Source organism: Mesoplodon mirus, assembly GCF_964341445.2.
Source record: "Mesoplodon mirus genome assembly, chromosome: 20".
In the NCBI taxonomy this organism is placed as follows: domain Eukaryota; kingdom Metazoa; phylum Chordata; class Mammalia; order Artiodactyla; family Ziphiidae; genus Mesoplodon; species Mesoplodon mirus.
In genome coordinates, this window is record NC_138996.1 from 28,314,777 (window position 1) to 28,334,590 (window position 19,814).

The 19,814-nt window shown below is 38.3% G+C and overlaps 1 protein-coding gene across 9 annotated transcripts in view; it reads right to left on the reverse strand.

The window, feature by feature from the left end:
* The window catches only part of PRIMPOL (primase and DNA directed polymerase), a 59,589-nt gene that overhangs the window by 37,003 nt on the left and 2,772 nt on the right, over nt 1-19,814 (reverse strand). For 4 of the 9 annotated variants that reach the window (XM_082608477.1, XM_082608475.1, XM_082608481.1 and 1 more), the window contains exons 2-6: nt 16,519-16,758; nt 14,250-14,347; nt 13,238-13,367; nt 6,824-6,971; nt 2,328-2,615 (exon numbers count right to left, since the gene is read on the reverse strand). In XM_082608477.1, the coding sequence (XP_082464603.1) occupies nt 2,328-2,615; nt 6,824-6,971; nt 13,238-13,367; nt 14,250-14,347; nt 16,519-16,698 (844 nt within the window). In that variant the 5' untranslated portion in view covers nt 16,699-16,758. Of the gene's footprint in view, nt 1-2,327; nt 2,616-6,823; nt 6,972-13,237; nt 13,368-13,409; nt 13,733-14,249; nt 14,348-16,518; nt 16,759-19,814 lie in introns of those variants that run through there. The other 5 variants (XM_082608479.1, XM_082608476.1, XM_082608478.1 and 2 more) reach the window with 5 other exon arrangements.

Genomic DNA, 19,814 nt, shown 5'->3' on the forward strand with positions numbered 1-19,814 from the left:
CATCCAAATTGTAAAGGAAGAAGTAAAACCATCATTGTTTGCAGATATATTGTATACTTGTATACCTGATATTATACAGGTCTGCCTCAACTAACAACTGGTTACATCCCAATAAGTTGAAAACGCATTTAATACACCTAACCTACTGCATATCATAGCTTAGCCTAGCCAACATTAAATGTGCTCAGAACACTTACATTAGCCTACAGTTGGGCAAAATCATCTAACACAAAGCCTATTCTGTAATAAAGCACTGAATACCTCATGTAATTTATTGAATAGTATATTGAAAGTAAAAAGAACAGAATGGTTGTCTGGATACAAAATGATTGTGACTGATCTATCTCCTGACTGCATGGCTGACTGTGAGCTGCAGCTCACTGTCACTGCCCATCATCACAAGAGGGTATTATACCACATATCACTAGACCAGGAAGAGATCAAAACTGAAAATTCAAAGTACGGTTCCCACTGAATACATTACTTTTACACCACTGTAAAGTCAAAAAATTTTAAGTGGGGAAAAAAAAAGTGGTAGGTCAAACCATCATTAAGTCAGGGATCATCTATATGTAGAAAACCCTAAAGACTCTACCAAAAAAATGTTAGAATAAATGAATTCAGTAAAGCTGCAGGATACAAAATCAATATACAGAAATCTGTGGTGTTTCTATACACTAATAACAAACTATCAAAAGAGAAAATAAGAAAACAATCCCACTTACAATTGCATCAAAAAGAATAAAGTATCTAGGAATAAATTTAACCAAAGAGGTGAAAGACCTGTACACTGAAAGCTACAGGCATACTTCAGAGCTACTGTGGGTTCAGTTCCAGACCACCACAATAAAAGCAAATATCAGAATAAAGTCACACGAATTTTCTCGCTTCCCAGTGCTTATAAAAGTTATGTTTAGGGCTTCCCTGGTGGCGCAGTGGTTGAGAGTCCGCCTGCGGATGCAGGGGACACGGGTTCGTGCCCCGGTCTGGGAAGATCCCACATGCCGCGGAGCGGCTGGGCCCGTGAGCCATGGCCGCTGAGCCTGCGCGTCCGGAGCCTGTGCCCCGCAACGGGAGAGGCCACAACAGCGAGAGGCCCGCATACCGCAAAAAAAAAAAAAAAAAAAAAAAAGTTATGTTTATATTATAGTCTATTAAGGGTGTAACAGCAGTCTTTAAAAATATACATACCTTAAGAAATTTTATAACTAAAAAAATGCTAACCACCATCTGAGCCTTCAGCGAGTCATCGTAGTAACATCAAAGATCACTAATCATAGATCATCAAAACAAATAATAATGAAAAAGTATAAAATATTGCAAGAATTACCAAATGTGAAACAGAGATACAAAGTGAGCAAATGCTGTTGGAAAAACTGCGATATCAGTGGTTGACTCAGGGCTGTCACAAACCTTTAATTTGTAAAAAACACACTATCTGTAAAGTGTCATAAAACAAGGAATGCCTGTTTTATTTCCAAATTCTTATACTTGGTTGTCAGGGGTGCTAGAAAGATATGCAATACAGCAGGAACACTTCCTATTCTCAGCCTGATTGGCTTGGTAATCTTGCTTATAGCTTAAACCTACTTTTCTTCAACTTGTAGACACTGAAGCTCTCTGAGTTGCTCTAACCATCAATGGCAAAAATGCTGCTCTTATGGCTTTTCAAATCACAAGCTAGAACTCAACATAAAAATGAGGTTTAGTTCACCAAATTGGAGCTCAGCTGAATTAGGGGTCCTGATTGGCCTGTGTGTTACCTAAACAGGCTGAGGTCTTGTGCCAGTGCTTCATATATCCTCAGATTCAGAGACCAGAAGCAAGCAGGGCAGGAGAGAGCACAGCTGAAGAAGCCACCAGTTTTATCATAGTAGGAAGTTGATGAAATAACCCCTGCAAAGCTCTTCAGTGCAGAAAACGCCAGGCTTACTTTGCCACATAATAGCTCCATTTTTACAGTGTACCTGTTTTTACAATTTATTTCATCTAATTAAACCTGTCAGCAGCATTGGAGACTGCTATCCAACTGTCCCCTGTCATGAATCCTGTGAACATTTCAGAGCAGGAGCCAGCCACAACCATTCTCTTCTAGAACTCAGGCCAGCCTGCTGCTTATGTCCCACAGGACCCCTTTAAGATCTCCTAACAGAAACCTACTAGATTTCCTGCACCTGAGCTCACTGATCACATTCTGCTAGTGACCCCAATCGCTGTGGAGCAGTGGTGGCAGTAAGAATCCTAAGCCAAGTGACAAGTGGGCACTGACTGGTCTCTCACAGAAGTACACAAGGACAGTCCAACAGAGAGCTGTCAATTCTACTTACCTAGATCTACAAAAAGATGCTTTTCTCCTATGTTGTTCTTCACAATTAAAAATGAAAGATCAGGACTGCCTTGCTTAGCTGACCCCAGCATCTCCAGTTTCTTTGAATTCGTTGTCCAGCTCTCTCCTACATCCTTATCTGTGGACTTTTTGCTAAAGGAAATTCCTTGTTTAACTGGTGTTTCAGAAAAATGGGAAAATTCATGGCCCACTGTCTCTGGAGTCATATCATCATCTTCAGTAGCAATTAAGCGAAAAACAGGCTCTAAAATTTTTCTCACAAAATTACCTAAAGGAAAAATAAAAAGGTTAATCTAATTCTTTTCTGCAAACTATAACAAGATCTAGGCACAAATCTACACAGGACAATTTTACACAGTAAGGCTTCTACTTTCGATTTCTGGTTTTAAAACTGAGTTGTTGGGCTGCCCTGGTGGCGCGGTGGTTGAGAGTCTGCCTGCCAATGCAGAGGACACGGGTTCATGCCCCGGTCTGGGAAGATCCTACATGCCACAGAGCGGCTAGGCCGTGAGCCATGGCCGCTGAGTCTGCACGTCCGGAGCCTGTGCTCTGCAACGGGAGAGGCCACAGCAGCGAGAGGCCCGCGTACCGCAAAAAAAAAAAAAAAAAAAAAAACTGAGTTGTTATTATAAACTGTAACACACCTCTCCTATACTTCCTTCCTCTTGTGTAATCTTTTACTCTTTAAATTCCCTTTGACAGGGGAGTTTGGTGTCACTTGTAAACAAATCATCTTAGAAGGGAAGGTTACTGTGAGCATTTGTCCGTGTTGCTCGTCTGGGCCTGGGCCACATGCTCTGTCACCACACAAAGCGCCACTTTAACGAATACAAAGTGAGTAGAATTTACATGCACAATCAATGATTACAGAATGCAAGGTTTACACAAGCAAACAGTGCTGCCACACTCTCCCTATGTCAGGACGTCAGCAAATGTCTCAGGACTTATCTTCTCTCCTTCACTCGCATGACACGCCCCAAGAACCTGGACATTCACAGCCATCAGTTTAAGGTTCTTGCTCCTCCTGCCTCTCCCGATAACTGGTCATGAGCGGGGCTGTGGCTCAATAACTAAAGTCCAGAGCTAAAGCAAGTAAATACATCGATTGTATTTCAACGTTTATTCTAAGAGCTCTAAATATGAGTAGCACTATCTTTACATAGAAAAGATGGTATGACAATCCAGAGCTCCTTTAAACTCTCATCATTTGTATCATAAAATCAAATTCACACAGAACAATACCGGAGAAATGCACTACTATAAGAAAAACTTAATTTTAGTCTTTACAATTGGTATAGTCTGGGTTTGTCACTTTATTTACCAGACAGCCTGAACCCTTAAATCATAAGATACACATGCTCTAAGTTCAAAATTCTCTTTCTCCAAATTAGACTTCATTACTTCCCTCCTTAAAGAAACAAATCCACTATCTTCTAAAACTAAAAATCAAAATGAAGGCAAAAGATTTTGATCCTTGCAATCATATATAGACATGATTATCTCTGGAATGAGGGAAATAAGGTAAATACTGAGCAAAAAGAAATCATGATATATCAAAGGACAATAAAGCAGTCCAAACACAAATTGATAAAGTAAATTTTCCTGGAAATGTAAAATTACACCTACTTGACACCAAGAGGCGTGGCTGCAGAACCAGCTGCCAAGACCATGCTTAGGAGGCCGGGCTAGAACGACGGACGGTGCAACCACCTTAACACTAACACCGGCTCCAGCAAACGACGCTGCTTTCTGCTGCTCTTCCCCAATAGTATCACCCTCCCTCATCATTAATACAGGGACAATTTTATTGGCTGGGAATAACTCAAAAGAACGTATCGATCATAGAAATTTCAGGTTCTATGGCAGGCTGGTAGGAAAGTATTTCAAGGAGATCAAATTTGTACATCTTGCTAACATCCTATGATCTTACACTTCCTAATTCCTCTTTCTGAAAGGCTGACAAAAGGAAGTAGAAATGTCACCAAGAGATACATTGAGGGAGGGGAACCAAAGTGGTGAATCTGGACTACTTCATAATCTCTGCATCTCTGGTTCTGACAGTTCATAATTCTGGAGGATCAGAGCCGCAGATGGCATCCCGTTTACCAGGTCTGACCGTGCCTCTCACTCCAGCCACACTAGACTCCCACTGCTCCCCAAATTAGTCACGAACTCTTACCTCTATACTTTTGCTTACGCTGTTCTGACAGTAAAGCCTTTCTTATCTTTGCCTGATGGAATTTGATTTAAAGCCCAGCTTCAACGTCAGCTGCCCTCAGAAGCTATCTGTTGGAGACACTGCTAATTACCGGTCAAATTTCCACTCTCCTCTTCCGCCTAGCAGCAAATCTCCGTGCTTAGCCTCGTGGCTAGGAGCCAGAGCAGACCACGAGGAGTAAATAGGAATCAAAGAAGTACCTGCTTAGGACTCTTCCCCCCGCGCCAGACAGCAGAGCCACCGATCGTTCAGTCATTCATTCAGCAAATATTAAGTGACGTCTTGTACTTATGGTAGCTGCTGCTGCTACTCTTATATTATTATTACTGATAAAGACATTACTATCTGATAAGCTCTGGAAATACAGTAGTGAATAAGAAACAATCCATGCCCTAAAGAAACATTAAGTAGAATAGAGAAGACAAAACAAGAAATTACCCCAGGAAGCAGTGAAGGCTTTGACATGATAGGCACTGGGCACGCTCTGCAACCCAGAGGGAACACGAACCTAAGTCTTAGGGTTTGGGATGTGACAGAAAAGCCTTCTCAGATGACAATACCTACACTGAGTCTTAACAGACCAGGTGATATGGTCAGACAGCAGCGTCAAAAAGTGCAGAGGCTGGGGCTTCCCTGGTGGCACAGTGGTTGGGAGTCTGCCTGCTGATGCAGGGGACATGGGTTTGTGCCTCGGTCCAGGAAGATCCCACATGCCGCGGAGCGGCTGGGCCCGTGAGCCATGGCCGCTGGGCCTGCGCGTCCGGAGCCTATGCTCCTCAACGGGAGAGACCACAACAGTGAGAGGCCCACGTACCGCAAAAAAAAAAAAAAAAAAAAGTGCAGAGGCCTAAGGACTACAGAAAATGTGGCCCCTGTGGGAGCTAAGTGAAGGACAGAGTTAGAAGTGCCAAGTGGTGAGAGGTGAGGCCAGTGCACAACGGGCCTCATCATGCAAACTAAGACACCTGGACTCTTCCCTGAAGGCAAGGAATAATCCTGGAAGGGTTTGAGGAACACAGTAGTATGATCAGATCAATCTAGCTAGCTGACTAAAGAAGTAAGCAAGACACAGCATTTCCACTTGGGTAACTGGGTGAATGGTCATACCACTCGGATATACACCTCACAGGAGAAAGAGAAAGTTTGGGAGAAAAGATGAGTTTCAAGTGTCTGTGTGGGGATGTTTAATGGGAGAACTGTCTTGGCTGCAGATAAAGACTTGAGAGTCATCAACACACAGATGGGAACTGAAGCCATGACAGTGGATGATCATTAAGGTTACAGACGGAGTGAACAAAGGGACAAGGACAGATTCAACAATTACTAACATCCAAGGGATGAAAGAGACAGAAAAGAGATGTCCAACTAAACTAACAGAAAATGGGGAGATAATAAGGAGTCCTAGGTATACGGCACACTAGGCCCCTGTGACCTAGTGTTACCCCAATCTAGCAATTAGACGTTGACTTTTATGCCAGTCTTTTAGTGACTATGTTCATGCCTTTTGCCCTTGGTACCCTGGAAACTGTCAGACACTTGTCCTGAAATGGATTACCTGTTACCTGAACTTCAGTCAATCAACTGCTTGCCCTACCCCTGCTCTGATATACACTCAGGATTTTGGCTTTTATTCAGATCTTGGTTTTCAGTGTTCCCTTTCTGCCTATTTGTTCCCCTTTGGACCGACTTCATTTTATACCTGGGCCTATATCTCTAAATGTCCAGTCCCGGAATTAATCCTCTGGTTACACTTTCAGGCTTACACATCTACACTTCTCTCCAACCCTAAGGTTTGACCTGGAACAATAAACAAGGTTTTGTGAGTGTGGCCTGGAACCCAAGCCCAGTTCTCATGTACTAAAAGCTAAGGCAAGGCTAAAGCGAAGGTCAGAAATCCAGATCTGAGGCATCACAGATAAGACTTGAATTAGGCCTCTCCTGCATTACCCAGAAAACTTCTGAAATGACTCCTGTTGGAACAGAAACCAGGACCAGGGCATGCATGGCCATCCCAGTATCTACAGCAAGAGGCACGAATGCCAAGGATATCCTGAGTACATTAATGTGTCTAAAATGTATCTAGAATAGCAAGATAGATCTAGAACTAAAGGTCAATCCTGAAAACATGAAAAATCATGATTCATTTTTTTAGGACAGGTTAATGACCATAAAACCTGACAAATACAAAACTTTAAGAGGAAAGGAAAACATAAGTTTTTAATATAATTGTGACTTTTTAAAAAAAACAGTACACTTACCAACATGAATATTATCCTTAAATGCCACATCACGGAGTTGAAATATTAAATGGCGGCTAAATTTTTCATTGGTGCTAGAATCCAAGTTGAGAACATCTTCAGCTGAACAACTAACCCTGTAAAACTGTTGAAGTGCTTTACAAACATGCTGAAAACACAAGTAAAACATCAATAATTAGTGTTTTTTGTTTTAAAATTTTTCCATGAGCAAAATTCAAATATCTTGGTATAAGTCTAATCTGTTTTTTATTTTGATATCAGATTATTACATAACAATTTTACTGAAATATACATATTTAAATTATTATACAGTTTATGTTAAAAATGCATAGGCTTCAGGGTTAAAGTCCTCTCAGAATTCAATTTATCTTATACATTAATCTCTAAAATCACAATAAAAATATTTCTTTTTAAGCACTTCTTTTTATAAATTTATGTATTTATTTATTTATTTGTTGTTTGGTTGCACCGGGTCTTAGTTGCGGCAGGTGGGCTCCTTAGCTGCGGCATGCATGTGGCATCTAGTTCCCTGACCAGGGATCGAATCCAGGCCCGCTGCATTGGGAGCAACAGAGTCTTATCCACTGTGCCACCAGGGAAGTCCTAAGCATCTCTTTAAATATTATCTATGAGTTAAAATGTGGCCTCCAGGGGTAGGTGATGCTAGTAATGAAAGCAGTTACGCGTTATAGGAAGGTAGCGAGCGCAGGGTTAGGAGCACATGATTAGGAGTCAGAAAGGTTTGAGTTCTGGCTTTGCCACTTACCAGCTCTGTCGCTTTAGTCAAGTCCAAACCTACCATTCCTCAACTGCAAAATGGGATAATAATAGAACCTAACATTTCAGGTTGTTGTAGGGAGCAAAGAGAAAAGGGGAGTAAAGAGTTGGCCCAATGCTGGCACACGTAACTGCTTAAAAGCATCAGCCGTGCAGCCACAAGACGAGTCACTTCTGAAGCCTCAGTCTTCTCTTTTGCAAAACGAAGGTACTAAGAAACACCACACACGTATGGTACTGGCACAAAAACAGAAATATAGATCAATGGAACAGGACAGAAAGCCCAGAGATAAACCCACGCACATATGGTCACCTTATCTTTGATAAAGGAGGCAAGAATATACAGTGGGGAAAAGACAGCCTCTTCAGTAAGTGGTGCTGGGAAAACTGCACAGGTACATGTAAAAGAATGAAATTAGAACACTCCCTAACACCATACACAAAAATAAACTCCAAATGGATTAAAGACCTAAATGTAAGGCCAGCCACTATCGAACTCTTAGAAGAAAACATAGGCAGAAAACTCTATGACATAAATCACAGCAAGATCCCTTTTGACCCACCTCCTAGAGAAATGGAAATAAAAACAAAAATAAACGAAAGGGACCTAATGAAACTTAAAAGCTTTTGCACAGTAAAGGAAACCATAAACAAGACGAAAAAACAACCCTCAGAATGGGAGAAAATATTTGCAAATGAAGCAACTGGCAAAGGATTCATCTCCAAAATTTACAAGCAGCTCATGCAGCTCAATATCAAAAAAACAAACCACCCAGTCCAAAAGCGGGCAGAAGACCTAAACAGACATTTCTCCAAAGAAGATTTACAGATTGCCAACAAACACATGAAAGAATGCTCAACATCATTAATCATTAGAGAAACGCAAATCAAAACTACAATGAGGTATCATCTCACACCGGTCAGAATGGCCATCATCAAAAAATCTACTAACAATAAATGCTGGAGAGGGTGTGGAGAAAAGGGAACCCTCTTGCACTGTTGGTGGGAATGTAAATTGATACAGCCACTGTGGAGAACAGTATGGAGGTTCCTTAAAAAACTAAAAATAGAACTACCATACGACCCAGCAATCCCACTACTGGGCATATACCCTGAGAAAACCATAATTCAAAAAGAGTCATGTACCACAATGTTCACTGAAGCTCTATTTACAACAGCCAGGACATGGAAACAACCTAAGTGTCCATCGACAGATGAATGGATAAAAAAGATGTGGCACATACATACAGCGGAATATTACTCAGCCATAAAAAGAAACGAAATTGAGTTATTTGCAGTGAGGTTGGTGGACCTAGAGTCTGTCGTACAGAGTGAAGTAAGTCAGAAAGAGAAAAACAAATACCGTATGCTAACACATATATATGGAATATTAAAACAAAAAAGGTGATGAAGAACCTAGGGGCAAGATGGCAATAAAGATGTAGACCTACTAGAGAATGGACTTGAGGATATGGGGAGTAGGAAGGGTAAGCTGGGACAAAGTGAGAGAGTGGCATGGACATATATACACTACCAAATGTAAAATAGATAGCTAGTGGGAAGCAGCCGCATAGCACAGGAAAATCAGCTCGGTGCTTTATGACCACCTAGAGGGGTGGGATAGGGAGGGTGGGAGGGAGGGAGATGCAAGAAGGAAAACATATGGGGACATATGTATATGTATAACTGATTCACTTTTATAAAGCAGAAACTAACACACTATTGTAAAGCAATTATACTCCAATAAAGATGTTGAAAAAATAAAAAAATAAAATAAATAAACACCACACAGGGTTATCTTGGGATTAGCAAAAATGTCTGTAAACTGCCAAACACTTAGATACCAAATAGTTATGCAGTAAATTGTGTTTATTAACGTTATTTTGGTATTATAGCATACCACCTCCCATCATGCTCTCTGATCCTACTCTTCCTCAGTAAATTCTTTCTCAGAGAAGCCTTCCTCAATTTCGTTATCTACATCAAATTGCCCCATATATATTCTACCTCTATTTGTAGTACTTACAACAGCTGCAATTTTTGTGATTATTTTGATAGGTTTCCTCTATATCATAGAGAATATCCCTCAGGATCTGTTCTCTCCTGCTTCTGTAGAAATAGAACCCTGATTATTAGGTAGATATGAGGTCATCGAGAATAAAGACCATGTTCCCCAGACTCCCTTGCAGTAAGGTGTGGCCATGTGATTAAGTTCTGGCCAAGAGGATGTGAGCAGAAGGAAAATATTCCTCTTCTACATTATAATCTTAAAGGAAAGGGGCATGCTCACCCCTTCCCCATTTTCTACTGTCTAAAATGGAGATACAGCGGTGCTGAGCCATCTTGGACAATGTAAATAATGGCATCTTAGGAAGAGCAAAGCAACAGGCCTAGTCCCCTAATACAATGGAGTCACATCCAGATGTTACATGAGAGAAATAACTTTCTATCTTGTTTATGTCCCTTTAATTTTAGGTCTTTATTATGGCAGCTAAATCTATCCTAACTTATTATCCTCCATTACATGATAAATTCTGTGAAGGCAGAAATCATGTCTCTTTGGGCTAGCCATTGTATTGTTAATGCCTAGGCACACTGACACTAAGAGGCTGAAAAAATTTTGATAAATGAATAAAGTCTAGTTATGTACTTTGGAGCTATACAGAGTAAATGTAAAAACTGTAGATAATAAAAGTAATCATAGTCCCCTTAAGTTCCTTTTCCCAAGTTAAATTTTAAATAAAAATTTAAGTTACAGGGAATATAGCCAATATTTTATAATAACTATAAATGTAGTCTGTAAAAATTTTGAATCACTGTTGTACACCTGAAACTAATATATCGTAAATCAATTATACCTCAACTTTAAAAGTTTTTTATTTAAGTATTTAAGTTGTAAAATCCAGAAGTTAAAAATATATGATTATTTGAGCAATGTTACCTGTCAACATAGTTTTATAAAATGCTTTAGCACCAGAAGTCATTCCATCTGGCAGAAGTGGCTTACTGGAATTGTCAGTTAAAAATTGTCAGTATCACAATGGAATATTACTCAGCCATAAAAAGAAACGAAATTGAGCTATTTGTAATGAGGTGGATAGACCTAGAGTCTGTCATACAGAGTGAAGTAAGTCAGAAAAAGAAAGACAAATACCGTATGCTAACACATATATATGGAATTTAAGAAGAAAAAAAATGTCATGAAGAACCTAGGGGTAAGACAGGAATAAAGACACAGACCTACTAGAGAATGGACTTGAGGATATGGGGAGGGGGAAGGGTAAGCTGTGACAAAGCGAAAGAGAGGCATGGACGTATATACACTACCAAACGTAAGGTAGATAGCCAGTGGGAAGCAGCCGCAGAGCACAGGGAGATCAGCTCGGTGCTTTGTGACCGCCTGAAGGGGTGGGATAGGGAGGGTGGGAGGGAGACGCAAGAGGGAGGGGATATGGGAACATATGTATATGTATAACTGATTAATTTTGTTATAAAGCAGAAACTAACACACCGTTAAGCAATTATACTCCAATAAAGATGTAAAAAAAAAATTTGTCAGTATCAAAGGGCATTACATATTATCACTAGTTACTATTAGCCAGTTATTTATTAACCATCTGTTATGATAACAGCTAACCTATGCCTCCTCACACAGAGACGCTAAAGGAAAAGTACTTATTGTATTATACACTTGTTAACATACAAAGTAACCAGTAAATGAAATTAATTTCAATATAATCATTTGTAAAGGTTATATTAAGTAAAATAATCCTAATAACTTTTCTACCAACATGATCATGTTAAATAAAAATGCTGTATAATTTTAAACTCACTTCTACAACTTTTTCCAACTTTTGTTGATGTTAAAGATTAGTTGTTCAAGACTAATTTGGATAAGGTTGTATAAAGAATTAGGAGGAAAAAAATTTAAACACCTACATGATCTTTCCCATACCAGTGTTTATTCTTGTTATAAATGGGATTTGCACTAGTGTTGATTCCATTAGGGATAAGTTTCCAGTTTCTAATACAATGGAGTACTAATACTTCTTTTTTAACAGTATCACCATATTAAAGTGCCAGTGAAAATCTCTGAATCTTAATTCCTTGTTGGCCACACAGAGCCCACATAACAAATCCTACCCTAGACTGTAGAACTGTATCATACACTAGAAAAGAGTCAATATCTATGGATTATTAAAATGTAATTAAGGTTAAAAATTAAATACAACTTACCAACTATAATGAAATAAAACATTTAAATTTATTTTTAAGGGTCCAATGGCTATCTTAAGAAAAACATAACTTTTCTGTTGTTTTTTGGGAGGGCTGGGGGGAACTTATGTATATTTCTTTTGCTTCAAAGTCAGGAGAAAGCTGACATTATGATTTTTTTAAAAAACAGTATTTGCATACATTTTTCAAATAAATTTAAAATAAAACATGTAGAGATCCGACAAAATCAACAGATATTTTTAATCAAAAACATTTTAATTTGGATGTATTTTTAACATTATAAAATGAGTCATCTACAGTTAACATCTAAAACAAAAAATAGTTAATGTTAATACCTACTGAGTCCAAATAATAGTCAACATAATTTTAGTACACCTTAATACAATCTTAAAAGATTTTATAAACTAACCTAATAGAGCTTAGTTGCACAAGCCCATATTCCTTTTATTACTAACTTCCTGGTTGACACTGCTAAATCAAAAATATATACTAGAACTACACTTTTTCTCTTTGTGAAAAACAAAGAGAAATGATAATTGTAGTTCTAGACCAGGTTTTTCCAGTAACTAGTTGTTGGACCTGGAGTTGGAATTAAGTCTCTCTAGGCTTTAGCTTCCTCATTTATGATGATGTAAGACAGAATAGTTTCCAAAATTTCTGCCAGCTCGAAACTTCTGATACTATTTTTATCAAAATTTTCTTGAAGTTTATCTTAGTACTCAATTTTTCAGTAAAAATTACTTCACCTAATCTTCACCAGAGTCAACTATTTGTAATGCAAAAGAATATATAATTAAGAAACAGAAAATTCCCAAACTGCCACCTTTCTCAGTTTTTTGGGGTTTTTTTTTAATGTATTTATTTTTGGCTGCATTGGGTCTACATTGCTGTGCGTGTGCTTTCTCTAGTTGTGGCGAGCGGGGCTACTCTTTGTTGCAGTACACGGGCTTCTCACGGCAGTGGCTTCTCTTGTTGCGGAGCACGGGCTCTAGGCACACGGGCTTCAGTACTTGCAGCGCGTGGGCTCTAGAGCACAGGCTCAGTAGCTGTGGCACACAGGCTTAGTTGCTCTGCGGCATGTGGGATCTTCCCGGACCAGGGATTGAACCCATGTCCCCTGCATTAGCAGGCGGATTCTTAACCACTTCACCACCAGGAAGTCCTCTCAGTTTTTTTTGATACAGCAATATTACGAAATATATGGACTTAAACTGAACCTTCCTCCTTTTCAGAAGTTTACTCAGAGAAGTGGCATTAAGAAACGAGGTCAAAAGGAAGAGTAACAAGAAAAAGGAGAAACACAGAACCTATATATTACATAGGTTGGATTCATTTAACGAATGAGTGAATGAAAAGATACACAGGTAGATATAAGGAGAAAAACCTGAGTCTGTAATTTACCTCAATGAGTAATGCAACCATCTTTTTCCCATCAGCTCCTGGATTGGCGAGTCTGTTAAATTCCAAATCAAAATAAAGCTTGCACACAGCATTTTCAGGAATAACTTCATAGCAGTGTAAGAGATTTCTTCTGAATTGAATAATTCAAGATTGTTAGGTTTATATCTCATACCTTTTAAATCACAGAAGTTGCTCTTGTATCTCAAGATAGTATATTAACTGTGATATAATGACAGATAACTATGACATAATGAAGACAAGATAAAGTGAACAACTGCTTACCACAGGTTGACGGAACACAGTATCAAGAGTTTCCATCAAACAAGATCTAACAATCATTTTCTGTAACATTATTTAACTGGAAAATATAGTCAACTTCATACTGTTATTTATTCACAGATAATTTTGATATCAGGTAACACTTCTACATGTTTTTGGTATCACCACGAAGCAAATTTTGTTTAAGAACTTTCTCAAACTGCGATCCCACAATCACATATTCTTGGGATTCCATGAATTTTTTAATGAGAATTTTTAAGTTCCGTATTTTCATTAGGAATATTTTAAAAACTGGTTACATACATTCTGAATCACCTGACTTCAATGAGCTTTCAATGCTCACATGTGCAGTTTCATTCTCACTGGAATCAAGAGGTATGACTTTAAGGTGGGTTATTAAGAAGAAATGCTGACTTGATTTGTAAATGATAAACTGCTTAGTGGCATCATATACAAATAAAAGGTTTACAGTAATTTGAACAAAGAAAAGTGATGGTGGGAATTGTGTCATCACATGGTACAAGAATTCAAAACAATTTCTCTCTCCTAGCACCTGGTGAGATAATTCAGTGTTGCTATCACAAGGAAACTCCAGAATTCAATTCTAATAGTAAAGTAGTAACTAACTGCGTGACTGAGAACTATGAAAGCCAAGGCAGCCTAATTTAATTTCACAAGCATTTCCAGATGAAGGAAATGTAATTTAATGTGTTGTGCTTTAAAAGCTACTTACCGGGATTCATAGTAAAACCAAAGTTGAGCATACGTTGTTACGAGGTAAATACGTTGTCCATCGCCCACTTTGTATTCCAAAGCAAATACATGAACGTCCTTTATACAACCAAAAATAATATTCAAAAAATTAGTAAAATGCAAATTTAAAATCAACTGTAGCTATTAAATGTTCATAAAGATTTTATCATTCAAATGTTCAAAAACTGGAACATTTGTATTATTGAAAACAAGAAAATTAATCACTAAATCTATGCCAATCAAAATCTAGTTATTTGTATTTATTTATATTTAGTCACTCAGGTAATAATACATGTTCAAGGCAGAAACAATTAGAACATCCAGACTAAAACTAAAAAAAGAAAGAAAAATCATTTTTCAGTCACTCGTTTGACTTCTATTACAGTTTTATCTGCCAGTTTATGAAAAAGAACTTATTTTTTAAAACTACCTGAACATTACTGTAAATAATTTGGACTAAAGTTAATAAATTTCCTAGAGTATATAAAAATACATAAGAACCATTTTAGAAAATATATTTGTATGTAAATCTTAAAAGCTTAAGGAAAGTTTTAAAATGCAGAACATTCTATTTATTTATTTATTTATTTATTTTTGCGGTACACGGGCCTCTCACTGTCGTGGCCTCTCCCGTTGCGGAGCACAGGCTCCGGATGTGCAGGCTCAGCGGCCATGGCTCACGAGCCCAGCCGCCCCGCGGCATGTGGGATCTTCCCGGACCGGGACACGAACCCGTGTCCCCTGCATCGGCAGGCGGACTCTCAACCACTGCGCCACCAGGGAAGCCCGCAGAACATTCTAAAATGCAGAATTATTCTTTCTCATAGAAAAGGAATACACAAGTTCTTTTGTTTCTACTTAGCTAAAGGTAGCTGTTGAGCCTATAAAGGAACTAAACTTCCATTTTCATGAGAGAAATCATAAAAAGACTAAGTTACCCGACCCTATTAAAAATCTTCTTGAGATAAATTTTATAAACTGATGATTGGTAAATCCAGCAATCATACAGCTATTTTTTTTTAAGTCAAGATTAAGCGAATCTGTATTTTAATTTCTGATACCTGAATTAGGGTTACACAAAATGCACACAAAAGGCTTTTCTTCTATTTCCTAAACTATTCTGATGAGATATGAGTGAGCTTCTGTTTACCAGGGAAAGAAGGTCCTCCTCCTTAAAAACTTTCAGCATTTTGAGTTTTTATATATAATCAATTTTCAGAATCACAATATATTTATGGATTTATGTTGGAAAGATGTATCTTTTCGTTACATTTCTTTATATTCCCCACAGTGCCCAACAAAAAAATATGTGCAATACACACCTGCTTGTTTATTTTTGAGAACCATTCCCTTTGTGAGGCTAGCATGTAGCAAGCATTTCCTTCCTCCCATTTCCCTAATGTGTTGGAAATTATGATAAATCCACTCTACTACTCCAAAGCACAAAAGGGACAGTAGAAAGATAAAAACATGTGTGCTTTGGTACTATGATTTAAGTTTTAGGGCTTATTAACTCTAAGCTATGACACCTGAGACATTTTCATTTGCGACTATTTAAATTCAAATCTCCAATCCCTAATTTCATCCTTAAAATCTCACACTCTGGGCTTCCCTGGTGGCGCAGTGGTTAGGAATCTGCCTGCCAATGCAGGGGACACAGGTTCAAGCCCTGGTCCGGGAAGATCCCACATGCCGCAGAGCAACTAAGCCCGTGCGCCACAACTATTGAGCCTGTGCTCTAGAGCCCGAGAGCCACAACTACTGAAGCCCACACGCCTAGAGCCTGTGCTCCGCAATAAGAAGCCCTCGCACCGCAATGAAGAGGAGCCCCCGCTTGCCACAACTAGAGAAAGCCCATGCGCAGCAACAAACACCCAACGCAGACCAAAAAAAAAAAATCTCACACTCTACTTATTTCCTGATATTTCTGTGGGTATTATTTTAGTTTAACTCTTACACTCATTCTATTATTTTTCAGTCCATGAATACAGTCACTTCTCCTCTAAGCATAGCTTCATTTCTATGTCATTACAAATTTTTTAAACTATTTGGCACTAGATATGTCATTTTTTTTATTATTAATATAAAGTAAATGGTTAATGATTCATGGATATCTTTCCTAAATAGTACAAAAAGATAGCAATTAAATTCTTCTGGTAAAATATGTGGACTGAAATGAAGACAAACAACAGATTTTTTTTGGAAATCTTAAGGTATAGTAGCCCTAAAAAAAAGATGAGAAAAATTACCTCTTTACAACTTTTAACAAAATTAAAAGCTTGAGTTTGCCGATGAAATAGTTTCCAAATGGATGGTGGTTCTTCTGGCTTAGACAATCTTGGTCTGTACTCCAAGGGCAATGGTTCCTTCTCATAATGGGATGCTCGTTCTTCAATTTGCTTCAGTCTTGCTTCCCATTTTCTCTTCATTGGTTCAGAAGTATGGGGAGACTAAATCCTATCCCAGGTAGGATCTCTTGTCAATTACTACTAAAACAAACAAACATGGACGTCAGTTTCTTTGTTTAAAATGTATTTTGTTTGGTAAAACTTCAAAGCTCATTTCTGCTTATTTCTTTGCTTTATAGTTTATGTTTTGTGTGAAGTTTTGTTGTGAAACAAGGACAGGGCTGGTTATCAGAAATCTTTAGATCCTGGCTCTTCCATCTAATAGTGCTACAGTTTTAACAGGTTAATGAAGCTCCCTAAATTGTAATCAGCTGCAAAATGGGAATCAACATCTTTATGTAGTTATCTTGAGGATACATGTCATGAGACATGAAAATGTTTTGCAAATTCCAATGCCTCGTGTAAATATAAGAGTTTTTTGCATCACTATGGTTTTCATTATAATCATTTTGTTGCATCAAGTGCCATGTACCTCACCCAGATGGTGGGCATCATTCCAGTGCTATTATTTCTTAGTGTAGAATTCATTTCTAGGCACCACTGTCTAGTTCTTAGCTCTTTTCCTCTTTTTCCTGCCCACTGCTCTTCTTTTCTACTCAAACAACTATTAGTTGGGAGGATAACCAGTGTATGAGTGGGAATTACGATACTGGCTAGTTTTGGTTTGGGATGTATGGTAATCATAAGCATGACTTAAAAAAAAGAATAAATGTTAATCTGTTAACTTAATGACTACTTTTGTGATTAGTCAATTGAAATGTTTACATTTTAACCCTTGTTTCCTAATGATATGTTTTTGTTTGCATACAATGCTTCCAAGTTAGCCATGCCAAAGTAAGGGGACCAGGCAATACCTTTCCAATTTGGGATTACGGTTTACTTACAAAGGAAAAAGGTTTTTAGAAGAGGGGGGAAAAGCTTCCAGTATAGAGAACAAATGGGGACAAATTCTCTGGCATTCCTGCCATCAAGAGATGCCATCTAAGCCCACTCCCCTACAGACTCTTGGCCATGTGACTTGCCAATGTCACATTGACAAATGTGAAGCAAGCAGAGGTTTAATAAGTGCTTTTGCATTAGATTTGGCTATCATGGAGTCCTGCTCTGAGATCATCATGCTATAACTAACTCTAGCCTCACAGAGGATAAAAGGCCACCTGGAGAAGAACCAAGATACCCCAGCTGATAGCAAGCACCAACTACCAGATATGTGAGTTAAGCCATTTTGGATCATCCAGCCATCATCTGAATTCAATGCTTGAGTAAGCCTAAGTGAGTTCAGGTGAGAGATCCAGCAAACTGCCCAAGCAACCCACAGAACTCTAAGAAAAAATTAATTTGTTGTTTTTAAAGCCAGCAAGTTTTGGCCTGGGTTTTACACAGAAATAGAAATAACTAGGTTTCCTTCTTCACTAATATCATCTATGTTGTAATTTATGTATGTAGAAAACAGATATATTAGGTTTTAAGTGACATAATATCATACACTAAAGCATTTGAAGGTAAAATCCCTATTTACCTTTGTCAATGCCTATCTAGTACTTGCATTGATAAATATGCTCTTGAATTTTAGCAGAAAACTTTGCAACATAAACTCCCTGGCAAATGAAATATTCCCTGGAAAGAAAAATAGAATCACCCAAAAAGATTAAGAGGGTAGGAATAGCCTCATGCATTGTTAGAGAAAAAGGCATATTATCCATAGATTTCAAATCTGACTTCAACCATAACAGACTTAAGATTATACTCTCAGAATTACACTTAATCCACATGGATATTATAAATTATAAACCAAGAAACAGAAATAAAATTCTAAAGCTATCAACATAAATTTCATAACAGATATGCCTAGGAAAGGAATACAATTTCTTTGGACTGAAGAGATGGGGCAATTTTTAATACAACTGTGTTAATTTTTCAATATATGTGACAGGGCTCCTTATTGCTAGATAGATTCTGAGTATTAGTTTATTTAATCTGCTTCACACACAGATAAAAATTCCCTCCATTTAGACAACCTAACTGAGAAACTTTCTTCTAAGAAGTTAACTTTTAATAAAGCCCACCAATTACTTAACGAAGAAAATAAACACATAATGCGATCAGAGGTGAATTATGACTCTAGTATCTAGCAAATAACTGACTAGAAATAACCATGTGGATGTTCACACTTAGTTACAATGACATCGGGAAAATTTTTTCTGGTTTTGTAAAAATATTGGTATGACCATGGGAGTATATCATATATGAAAGTCACAGTCACAATGGAAAACCAGTTTAACACTTACTGGACTGAGGAAACCACGCATGTCAACAGAAAAAAAGAGAGAAGCTCAAAATATGTTATGCCCCCCTGTGCTTTGCACAGTTTTAAAATTTTAACAGCTGGGCTGAAAGACAACTGGGGCTTAGACTATTCAAGCAGCAGGCTTGAATATTAAAAGCAAAGGAAATGGAGAACAGGAAGGCATCTGGCATTCTGGTTTTGGACTATCATATTCCTCAGCCCTACCTCATGGGAGAACATATCACCATTTCAGAAATGCTGGTGGGGAAATAGTGCTGTCTTTTTTTATATACATATAATTACACATGAAAACCCCTTTTCACACGGGCCATAACTACTTTTGTAACAGTTTCCAAGACCCAAAGAAAAGTATTTGTTGTATTTTAAAATAGCAGGCTTAAGAGCTTTATTATTTATTTCTTAGCATCGCACGGCAATGATTGTTTAACCATTTTTGATACCAGTTTCACAACTAAAGGTGGTCAGGCTAGAAAAAAGGTTGGCTTAGTCTTTCTAGAGTAACTATAGTGGGAGAAGGGACAGTGAGAGTGAGGGTGAAGCGGTGACTCAGCCGACCTAAGCAGCCCTGGTTTCCAGAGGTTTATGCCTAGACTTTTTCATCGGTGACACTTGACAGCCTGGTCCCCAGGAGCAGCTGGACCATGAGGCCCATGGTTCACGACTACTGGTTTCTAGGGACAGCTGAAGCCTGCCTCGCATGGCTCTCTCTAGCCCAGTTCTCCTAGTTTCCTTTCTTGTCTAATCACAAGTCAGTTCCTATTCCCCAACTCGAACTTCTCCCTCTGCCCTGAGAATACAGCAGTATCTTGTGTTTTCTGCATATATGTTC